Here is a 12147-nt window from a genome sequence, read left to right on the forward strand (position 1 = left end):
GTTTGATGATCGTATTTCGAGGTGCTGTTATTCAGATGCAATTATCTTCACACAAATTATGTTCTCTTGGAGATATTTCTGTTTTGTAGTACGCATGAGTGATTTTCCAGTGGCATAAAACGTTTGGCAAGGTACTGTGGCAGATTTTGGAGTCTTGGACTGATTATTGAGTTTAATCACATAGGACATTCTATTTTAGCCCATGTGTTTTGTAAGATTTGTCAAGAATTGAAGTGGCTGAGAAGCGGAAATTCCTTTCCAAACTCTCTTCTGCAACGGTAGTTAACTAAATACGCATGCTCACAAAGTGGCTTACCTCATTAGTTACGCATATCGAAAATGTGCGCACAACAGCAAACCAGTTCCGCGCATAGACAAAAATAATTAGAGGGAACATTGCTGGAGAGAAACGATCCCAGGGCTTGAGTCCAAAGACCAGTATCGCAGTCCTGTTCTGGATTAGGAAAGGGCGGAGAGTAGAGGCAGGTAGATTTAGAAAGAGGCTGTTACAATAGTCCAACCTAGAGAGAACCAGGGCTTGGGTGACGGTGAGCTTCTGGGGGAAGGAGAGCAAAGGCAGAGTACCTCTGAGGAGGTGCAGTAGGAAGTTTGACTTTTTAGAGACTTCAGAAATATGGGCAGAGAAGCAAAGTGTGGAGTCAAAGATGACCCAGAGGTTTTGGCCTCGCAGTTGGGGGGGGAAGTAGGAGGGTGGGCAAAGGAAGCCGGCCAGAGTGTCGGGGGAAGGTGTGCCAATGAGGAGCATCTCCAACTTGCTGGCATTCAGGCAAAGATTGTTGGCGGCACACCAATCTTGAATGGCAAATATGCAAACGGAGATGAGAGAAGGAGAGGAGGTGGCTGAGGGAAGACTGAAAATTAGTCGAGTGTCATCAGCATAGCAGTGGAAATTGGAGCAGAAAACGGCAATGCAGTGGACGAGAGTTGCCAAGTATTGGTTGAAAAGCCAGGGCAAGAGGTTAGATCCCTGAGGCATACCACAGGTAAAAAGGCAGATAGATGATAGGAAGGACCCAATTTGGACCTGGGAGGGTCGATCAGAGAGGAAAGAGGTCAGCCAGGCCAGAGCCTGATCGGTGATACCCAGGTTGTCACGCAGATGGTTGACCGTGTCAAAGACTAAGGAGATAAAGTAGGATGAGGACAAAGGGAATGTTAGAGTCAAGGTTGAAAAGCAGATCTTCCCAGATGTTCAGGAGAGCAGTTTCCGTGCTTCTGGCAGCTCTAAAGGTCGTGGAGACAACCAACAAAATCAGAGTGAAGGTTAAGCTGAGAGACGGCAAGCTTTTCCAGAAGTCTGCCCAGAAAAGGAGTACTGGAAATTTGGCAATAGTTAGCCGGACAAGAAGGATCAGATGTGGGTTTCTTAAGAAGAGGGTGCACAAGGGAGTGCTCCGGAGGGGAGGGGAAGGCTCCTGAGGCAAAGGAGAGGATTCAGAAATCGGCAAGGGTCTCAATGTGGTCCTTAATGGCTTTAGAGGAACTGGGAGAGGTAGCTCAAACATTTTTTGGTGATCCACCAGACAAAAATTCTTGCAACTTGCAAGTCCTTGAAAGATAGAGAAAAGATGACAAGCCCAGGCCCATGACACAATAACAACGAGGTTAGAGGCGTGAATTCAAAATAGTCACAAACTAGCATTACCTGGTTCTGGCAACTGGAGATCTTGCTCTCCTAGGCAAGCCAAGTGTGACCCTGTGTGGCATCATCCATATCCCACTGAGCAGTTAATGTCAAGTACTACAGTGATCCCCCAACATGTAGCTCCGGAGCAACATGTTTCTCTTGGCACCCTAAATTATATTGCTCACCAGCTGCACTGGGAGATGGTTTGCAGGCCTTTGTGGTTCCAGTTGGCTTATTTTTGTAGATGCAAGGTTTGAGTTTGTTGCCACGGTGCACATTATGTGTTCAATGTCCTTACGTATTCTAGCACTGTCAATGTTAAAACCCTGTCACCTTCAGATACTATGCCCACCTGACAAATGTATTAATGTGCAAAATAACTGAACCAGGTTTGTTTACCCGAGTAAATGGTCATATGTTCCTGTGTACAGCTAGGAGGAGCATAACGGACAAATGAGTGGCATGCATAACCAACATTTTTTTATTAGATTATTTGCACATGCTGCTTTTTGTACATGTTATCTTTGTGTTGATGGCAAAATGCATTATATTTATCAGAAATATTACTTTTGGTTTCACCTATATTTATTATTACTTTTTACTTAGTTATTTATATAGCGTAACCTTGGACCCTTAGGCATTAGGACACAGACAACATAAAACACAGCACTACAGTGTGCAGGGGCTAAGACCCAATACTAGACTAGGATCGAAGGTAAGCTAGGATCAAAGGTAAATCTACTTTGGGGATTTAAGAAAACCACCAAGTTTTAAATTTCTTTACATTTTTTTTAAACAGGTTCAGAGAATCCATGCCGTGCAGCTCAGGCTGGAGCAAATTCCAAGCTTTAGGGGCTACAGCGAAAAATGCTCCATGTTCTAACTTCTTCCTTCTGGGAGAAAAAGAAACATGGTGTCCTAGTGGAAGAATTGTCATAATTTCCATCCCAGCCTCAGGTAAGCGTGCTCGATTTGGGTGCCCCTGCCCCCTTTATACCATCATGGGGATCCATACCCCCAGCATGTCCCTCGCGGCCCCATACTCTCACTACCTGCGCCAAGGCCCTTAATTGGCCAACTAAGCGTGTGTGCAGGAGATGGCCTAACAAGGTGCATGCTTGCTTCCTGGGCCATTTCCATCCCGGCCTCAGGTAAGTGTGCTCATTTTGTGTGCCCCTGCCCCCTTTGTACCATCATGGGGATCGTTACCCCCATCTTATCCCTCGCGGCCCCCAACTCCTGTTGCTGTTTCCCCTCGCAGTCCTGCCTCCCGCCCCGCCCCCCAGGGCCTTATTGGTCCACCCCTCATTTTGGACCTGACCTGGGCAGCCCACTACCCGGCAGCCCCTGCGGCTAAGGGTCCCTGAGGCAAAGGGGGGCTCCTACATTGGCGGCTCCAAACTGTGTCTGCAGGTATCAGCAGGAAGTCAGTGGCCACCAAGGTAGGTGTGGCCCGAGTGGGGAGTACAGCAATCACTGTACTCTAGAAGACCTGCCACTCTACTTACCCTCAAAACATATCATGCCAGAATGTTAACACTAACCAGCTGAACAATTAGAGAGGAGTGTGAATGCCAGCCAGTGCCTCTCTGCTAGTTACCCCTCAGAGTATTGGCATGCGTCAGACTTAGATGGAATTGTGGACGTTGGCCTGCGTCACACCTCTGGGGAACTGTTAGTTTAGCTTTTGAGCCATATCTAGAGGGTGCCACAATGGGAATGAACTGTTATTATTAAGATGTACTGTCAATGTTAACAGCATCGCTCTCTTAGGGAATTCACAATACTAGCAATCTCCCACTACAAATGTACTTTGAAATCTAGGTACAACAAACCATCTATGTCTGTTATATTAAGAAAACCGACCATATTGTATGATGAAACCTACTGCATAATGAAGCCTGCGCCTCGCTCACACTGTGCAGGGCTGTCGGAATCTAGGTGTAGACCCCTTCTCTCTTTATTGATGGCAAAACCTACTGCGTTGCATTATGAAACCTAGCCCCCTCTCTCACTATACAGGATTCTCAAAACTAGGCCTAGCCTCCATCTTTGTTTACTATATGCTGAAACCTACTGCCTTGTAAAAACTAGGCCTCTTTACCACTTGCAGGATTCTGAAATCTAGGTGTAGCCTCCATCTTTGTTTACTATATGCTTAAACCTATTGCATTGTGAAACCTAGGCCTCTCTCTCACTGTACAGGATTCTCAAATTTAGGTGTAGCCTCCATCTTTATTTATTGTATCCTGAAGCCTGCTGCTCTGTGAAACCTAGGCCTCTCTCCCACCATACAAGACTCCCAAATGTATGTCTAGTCTCCATCCGTGCAGACAGAAACACCTTGCGTACCTCAACACCTCTGCCACTAGCATACAGAGACTACCACCCGAAAGGAACTCTGTATAGCTGGTCTCATATAGACTCTCTCAACAAAAGAATTCTATGTCAAACCCACAACAGCACCCCACCCACGTGCCTGACCTCTCTTGGGGCTGCTTAGTTGAACCTTGCCAGCCACCCAAGTTCTAGAACGGCAACATACACACATGCATCTCCGAAGCTCAACTGCCTAGAATTTCCCACCACATTGACTACAGTCACCGAGGGCGTTCCATCTGAGAAAAAGCACATTCAGGCCACACAAGTGGGGCAAGAGCGTTATATAAATAAATATCCAAATACAATAATGTGATACTCTTGACATCTGGCAAGTGGATAAATTGGCAGATAAGGCAAATGCATGCACATTTTTTCAAAATTCAAATACAATTAAATGAATGCTCATAAGTTTAATTTAACAAGTGAATTAATACACATACCTAGTTAACATCACCACAAATCTTTATTAAGTGGTTGTGAAATGCTCAAGTTTTGACCAATGTTTGTCAATAGGTTTTGTGTAAAATCTCTTTTGGGCAGCAAAAGAAGCTCCAAATCCTTCAGAAAAATATTTGTACCAGGTGCTTTAAAATGCACTATTTGCCATTAGACGCCAAAAGAATTCTTAGGAGGTAACCTCCAAAGCCTCAGTAAAGTGATCTGTAAAGCCCACCATGTAATGACCAGCGTTAATCAATATTTAAATAGTATTTCTCCATTAAGTAAGCAACATTTTAAAAAGTTCACATAGAAAAAGTGCAAAATAAAAGCAGATTTAACATTCAAACAAGCAATATATAAAAACCTGATCATTACAATTATACAAAACCGCTTCAATGCATGTTGACGCTACGCACAACCGAGAAATAAACCAAAAGAAAATGAACCAAATCTTCATAGACTCCCATTTTGCAGGCACAATGCTTCCACCTCAACACCTTCATTTATTGAGGGGTAGATAAATGTAAATGTACCATTAGCATCAGTCTCCTGCATTCTGGTGATCTATATGTGTATGTATATATCTGGGACATCTGCCTCGCTCCCCATCGGAGGGGCTCTTTCTTTAAAGGGGTAGTTCACTCAAAAATGTTATTCTTTTAAAAGATGGGCCATAATAAAAAAATATACATAAACATATATTTTTTTCAAAAGTTCCTATGCAAAATGTTTGGCAAATGAGCCGCAAAGTCATACATTTAAAGCACTAGGAGGCATCCATTTTATTGTGTGAAATGAAAGCCACCTATGATTATGTTAACTCTGCTCAGGTGGTAATAATATTGCTGCCGGAGAGCAGAGAATGCTGGCAGACAACAGTCTGCCAGGTTTGTATTGTTAACTGTGACTTTCTTTTTAAGTTTCCACAGCACCCCCGCACCGGGAGAACACTGGAAACTTAAAAACAAGGTAACAGCAATTAGCAATAAAACGGTGGCAGGCTGTAGCAAGCGGTGGCATTCTCTGCTCTCTGCAGTAATAAGCAAGAGCTCCCAGTAGGGGGCTTTTCCTTGATTGCTGCGAGAGCAGAGGGAGGCTCATTCATTTCACAAAATGGATGCCCCCATAGCACACACTTTAAGGATCATTTGCCAAACTTTTTACAAAGGAACTTTAACCCCTTAAGTGCCAAGGACGAGGTATCTCGTCCTTGCCATTACGTTTGCAGTGCCAAGGGCGGGATACCTCGTCCTTTTTTGGCACTTCACTTTATGCAATCGCTGCAAAGCACCTAACCTGGGGCCGGTATGCTCCTATGGCCCCAGGTAGGTGCGACATTTGTCTATTTGCACCCCTGAGTGTTCATGGTGTGCAGAGAAGCATAGCACGTCCTCAAACGTGCAAGTAAGGGGGCCAATCTCCTTAGAGTCCGCCCAGTGACAGAACCTAGTCCATTTACTTTTGTAATGGCTCCCAGTAGCATCGCTCCCAGCGGCCTCAATGATGTCTAGGTTAGCCTGTGACATCTCCACATGCTTTAGTGTGACCTGTTCAGGAACCACACTGCAAGGGCTAACTTCTGCGAGGCAGAGTGGATGACCCTGTCCAAGAGGGTGAGCAGCTCTAAGAACCATGGTCTCGCCGGCCACCACGGAGCTATCAGAATGATGCGGAGGTGACACGATTCTCTTATCTTGCAGATCACCCTGTGGACCAGGGGAGTGGGAGGAAATGCATATGGTGTCATGCTGTTCCACTGTATCTGTAAAGCGTCGCCCAGGGAGCCAGGGCTCTGCCCCTGCCAAGACACAAACTGCAGGCACTTCCTGTTGGACCAGGTGGCAAAGAGATCCACCTGAGGATGCCCCCAACTGCTGAAGATCTCCAGCAGGACCTGATCCTTCAATTGCCATTCGCAATTGTCCGCACCCAATCTGCTGAGCCTGTCCGCATCCAGGTTGGACTCCACCGGGAGGTGGATTGCAGTCAAGTAGATGTTCTCCAGGGCCCACTCTCACATGCTGACCGCTAGACTACACAGAGGGGGGATCTGGTGCCACCCTTCTTGTTGATTTAATACACGCTGGTGGAGTTGTTTGTTTGAGTAAGGACAACCTTGCCGCAGATAAGCGGCAGGAAAGCTTGAGAGCGAGCCAGATAGCTTTCAGCTCCAGGCAGTTGATATGGGACTCCTGCTTGTGGAGGGTCCAGACACTGGTGTCCTGGGTAGCGCCCCAGCCTTCCAGGGAGGAATCCGTGCTGATGGTGACTTGAGTTGTTGCCTGATGAAAGGTTGCAGTCCGTGGACCACCAGACCACCAGACGAGGTCCTGTTGGAGAAAGGAAGGAATGCTGCCGATTGGGAGCCCCGCTCCCGATTCCATGAGGCTGCGAAGTGCAGCTTTAATCTCCTCATCTCGAGTCTCGTGTGAGGTACAGCCAGAAGAAACACTGCCATGATACCAAATAGATGCTAGTAAAACTAGGCTTAGGTCACCTGTCTGCTGAGAAAATGACCTGTGGCCCTCTTGATGGCCGTGATCTTGTCCTCAGATGAGGCCCAGAAAAGTCACGCTCCGAGTAGGCTGCAGCTGAGACTTCTTGAGGTTGATCAAAAATCCCAGTTCGTTGAATGTGATCATGAGGGTGGAGAAAGTGTGGTGAACAGCTTCCGGGGATCTCGCCCTGACAAACCAGTCGCCCAGGTATGTGTAGACATAGTGACCCTGGGCCCTGAGGAGGACTGCCACTGCATTTATAAGAATGGTAAAGCCCCTGGGGGCTGAATTGAGGCCAAAGGGAAGAACTTTGTATTGGAAATAGAAGCCCATGATCCTGAACCGCAGAAAGGACCGATGAGGCTGCCAAATTGGGACGTGTAGATACGTGTCTTTAGATCCAAGGAGCACGTCCAGTCTCCCCTGCACAGTGTCTCCACAATAAGCGCTGGCATAACCATCTTGAATTTTTGAAGAGGGAGGGAGAGGGTTCAGGGTGGAAAGGTCCAACACAACTCTCAGGCCAGCATGGTTCTTTTGTATATTTAAAATCCTGAAGTAGAAGGCCAGGCCTCACTGGAGGCTGGGACTTGCTCCACTGCCTGGCTCTCAACGAGCAAACGAATTTCCGCCAACAGAGATTTTTTAACAATCTGTGGGAGTGGAGGGGAGGAGGGAGGAGAGGAAGGAATCGGTAGGCGGTAACCCATGGACACTACTGATAGGATCCACAAACTTCTGACGCCAAGACTGCACGTGAAGGGCAAGCATGCCCTCCCACCGGACACACGTGGACCCGAAGGGGCGCGTCATGCCTTCTTTCCCTCTGAAGATCATGCGGAGGAGGGGGACTGAAAGAAGCCCTTGCTCTCCCCCTCACCCCCTTCTGCTGTTTGCGCCAGTGCTGACTCTTGAGAACAGTCAGGCTGTCTCGACCTCCGTTCTTGGAACCCGCCAAAAGCCCGCCCCAGTCGGAGCATTCATGCGACTGGGTGTATGCCTCGTGAGTATACAGACTTTGCAGTTTGGGAACTGTTTCCTTTTATCTAGCTTCTCATCAGTGGTGGTGTTAGGCAAAATTCTTAGAAATATGCTAATTCCTCTCTACCCCCCCAGCAACTTTGCTGGATTTTGAGGACTTGAATTTTTAACCTGGAGAGAGCGAGACCCTTTTTCCCCACTCATTTATTTTAATGTGATTTTGAAATCTGTGTTTCTTTTGGTTGTGGAGTCTGACCAACTCCATAGGCATCTTTTTACATTTGTGTCACACAGCACCTTCAGTGCAGTGGCACAGGGAAGTCTTGCAGATTTGCCAAAGGTTTAAATACCTTCTCTTGGATAGACTACTGTTTAGAAGAGAAGTGAAGTGAAATTGACTTTACTTTCATTTTGTAGCTTTCTAGACCCAGCACACACTACCTTACAATAGGGTGCTGGAGGGGTTACCTAGTATCCCCTTTGTCTAGATTCTCATGTAACATTTTTATGTTACCCTTTCCTCACTGAATGGCTAGGGGCAGTGGTTTACTTTTAACTACTGTGGTGTGCATTTACCGCGGGCTGCGTTTGCAGCTGCAGTAAAGCACCCAAGGGTGCCATTTTTGTCAAAATTGCGCCGGTCTTCTTTTTTTGCCATTTCTTTGTGGAAAGACCCTTCTTGAGATCTACTCTGCACACCAAACCAGGTTTGGTCCCATTGTTCATTTTGTCTTTGGCGGGATTCACGAGTGAAACCCACCTCTGGCTCCAGGGTGTCTGGCGGGATCAGGAAGCGAGAGAGGTGCCCGAAATTCCCTGTTCTTAATCTCCTAGGAGACCAGAATGCACTCTCAGGTGATTGGCCGGCTGGCTGTCCAGCAAGGACAGCCACCCTGCTGGGTGACTGACAGCTAGGCTGGAATGAATGGGAGAAACCTGCATAAAAGGCTAGGCTTTTTGGCTTGGAAGGCAGCGACCACTGGACGAAGGAATCCGAAGAAGAACTTGAAGAGGACGCCTGCTGCAACTCCTGGAGCATGGGTTTGCCCGGTGATGCCCTGCTGCTGTGCTGAAACTCCAAATTCGTTTTGACAGAGAAGCCCCTGCAAGGACGACTTCTGCCTTGAAGTTGGTGGGACGAATCAACTCCAAAGTAAGCCACCTGGACATCCTCTCGGAAATTCCACTGCAGTTGCTGCTGGAATCAAATAGCCAGGGAGAGGAACACCAGATTGAGTGTGCTGCTTTTAAGCTGGCCAGGAGCTCCAGGAAGGACTCCCAGGAAGCAAGCCTGACCGAGCCTGAGCCACTTCAACAGAGTGCTGGACCCCAGATGCAAGGAAAGCCCATCTCGACAGCCAGGAAACGCAGTGTTGCTATTTGCGGTAGACGCGAGGAGCTGAAACACCCAAGTGCCACTTGTTTGAAGATTGCCGGTTGTGGTCGGTGACCGTCACATTGCAGTGCAGGAGTCCCCAGAAGTCCTCCCTCTTGTCCCCACAACTGGCCCAGGAACACCAGGATCTGCAGAGCTGCACAGGAACAGAAGCCATCTGCTGCACTTTTCTTCAGCCTAAAGGTACTGTACAGTCTAAGAGAAGTTACCTCTTGTTGTGTAACCTCACTTGTCCTCGTTGGAGACTTGTCTTGGTTACGCTGCAGAGTTGCTGTCAGCTTCTTTACTTCACAAGCCTAATCAGCTTGTGCCCCTACTTTGATTTCTTCTTTTCTACAAAGACTTCTAAAACATTGTGCAAGACTTTTATTTACCTGCAAGAAGTGCTTCAGTTCACCTTCACTTTTGCGAACTTCACATTGGCTGGCCTGGCTCTCCGAGTTACTCTTCTCTCTTCTGCTTGGGTGTTGTGTCTTCCTTTCCGAAAGGGGTTAACTGACTTTGCATTGAGGGGTTATTTTGAAAGTACTTACCTTCTTAAGAATAATTGTGTGAATACTTGTCTTATTCTTTTCTTTGACACTCATCTGTAGAATTTTCTAAATGCAACAGTGATATATTAATGTCTCAAGCACTAACTATTGATGTCACCTGAGGGTGTATGTAGTGTCTGTGGGCCATCCCAAAATGGTACTTACTGATTTGGAAATATTAAGAGTGTGTATTTTGGAGTTTGTGTGTTATTGTTATTATATTGCCCCTTCTAAAGAAGGCTTACTCTGACTGTTCAATTAATAATTGTTTAATCAAGAAACCTTGTGTGTAAGAGTTTATTTGAATACTTGTGACTGTGAACCTCTGTGCAACTCCCCTACAGCTCACATTGACCCCTCTTATAAGCCGGGCTTTCTCAACACACTACCAACCTGTGTAGTACAGAGTTATACCAAAGGTTGGGTTCCTATTGCTAGGTGGTCAGGGTTGTTGTAGTGCACCCAAAGGGTACTGCATACAATCTTGCCTAACAACTGGCATGGCAGTGCCATCGATGCAGAGGGAGGTGTAGCTGGTATTGAGGTATTGTTTTGTCAGAGAGGGTAGCTCACAATGAGAAGCTGTGTTTTTGTGTCGCTTAGACATAGGTGTATGGCCAGCCAGTTATTAATTATACTATACACCTTGTTAATTGTGATGGTATCCTGTGAAAAGTTGCCAGAGATGGGAATTAATATTTGGGTGTCATTGGCACCCAGTGTGTTTAGGAGGTCAAAAAGGGGTTTGGTGTAGGTGTTGTAAAATGTGGGTGATAGGCGGGTGCCTTGTGGGACCTCTAGTGGCGCAGGGATGGGATTGGCTGCTGCCTCACCAATTAAAACACTTGTGGTTGCATTTGTTGGTAGGTGGCCAGTGTATGGGTCCCCCAGTCAAAAATTAAATGTATTCTGCAACTTTCCCCCTTTTTCTCAATTAGCAGTTGCCCCTAAACCCCAATGAAAAAACCTGTTTTATTTTTAAAGTTGACATGCTCCTCGCCACTCACCGTGCAAGGCCTCATATGCCTGGATGACCTCTGACATGAACATGGGCCTCTGACGGGCAATGCTTGCCAGGGACCCCAGAGCCGCTGTTAAGTTAATGCTGGAAATGGCTGGATGAACCATGAACTTCAGAAGCTTTTCTAGGGCGGCTTTCCCTTCATCCCGCAAAGAATCTGCAAAAGAACACAAACACAAAGTAAATCATATGGGACTTATGAGCGTGCACATACATTTAAAAAAGCTCAAGCAAAGGTGAGGGATCTTCTAACACTTTTTAAAATGGAGAACTGTCTTTAAAATATTAAAATTTTGTAAATACATCAAGATTTGTATATACAGGAGTTAAAGAACAAAAATAAAATCAATCTTTATACATACACAAAACGTTCACTATCACTTTAATGCTGTAGGGCGTCGCCTTCCATCATGCACTGTTCTGATAGTTCAAGCTAATTGTTTTATGTAAAAGGAGGATGAAAACCTACTGAAATCTATTTTGATTTACCCTTCTAAATGTACAGTGGAGGAGGGATGGCTGCTTGCAAATTCAATAAAGATACCATGGTGCAGAATCAGGAATACAAGAATAAGTTACTTACCTGTAACTCATGTTCTCTAGCATTGCTATCGTTCATAGATTCACATGCTGTGAATATTCCCGCTCGTTAGGCTGGGAATCCTCGGTAACAGAGCAGTTTAAACTTTAACTGAATTTCAGTCACTTTTGCGTTCTAGTATAGTCACTTTTGGGTCATACTGCCCACAGCCAATTGTAAGGGCTCCCTTAGCTCGACCCCTGGTGGCCATCTTTAGATTTTGGCATTGCGCATGTGAGTGGCAGTATGGGTCAAGAAGAGCCAAGCGGGGGTAGCCGGGAGGGTCATGTGAATCTATGAAAGCTAACAATGCTGGAGAACAGGAGTTAAAGGTAAATAATGCAATCCTTCTCCAGCATTGGATCTTACATAGATTCACAAACCGTGAATAGATTACAAAGCAGTACCAAATAACCATAATGGGCAGAAGTAAGCTCCCTTTGAGAAATAACGTACCACTGGAGACACTACCCTCACCACAAACAGGTTACAAAGGACAGACTGGCCAACACTGGACTGCCGCAGAATCCCTGTCGACACAATAGAACCTGGTAAATGCCCCCTGCAAATATCGAACAGGGGGTCCCAGAAAGGAAAGTCGTCATGGCGGCTACTGCTCCGATAGTGTGCACTCTGGGTATGCCAGGGAGAGGCCTGCCAGCTTGAG

The 12147-nt window shown here is 46.3% G+C and overlaps 1 protein-coding gene across 4 annotated transcripts in view; it reads right to left on the reverse strand.

Moving 5' to 3' along the window:
- The window catches only part of SYMPK (symplekin scaffold protein), a 1074521-nt gene that overhangs the window by 779800 nt on the left and 282574 nt on the right, over positions 1-12147 (reverse strand). For all 4 annotated transcript variants that reach the window (XM_069644649.1, XM_069644648.1, XM_069644647.1 and 1 more), the window contains exon 9: positions 10887-11057. In XM_069644649.1, coding sequence (XP_069500750.1) covers positions 10887-11057 — 171 coding nt within the window. The remainder of the gene's footprint in view (positions 1-10886; positions 11058-12147) is intronic.

Source organism: Ambystoma mexicanum, chromosome 2p (assembly GCF_040938575.1).
Source record: "Ambystoma mexicanum isolate Mex_15411 chromosome 2p, UKY_AmexF1_1, whole genome shotgun sequence".
NCBI classification, from domain to species: Eukaryota; Metazoa; Chordata; class Amphibia; order Caudata; family Ambystomatidae; genus Ambystoma; species Ambystoma mexicanum.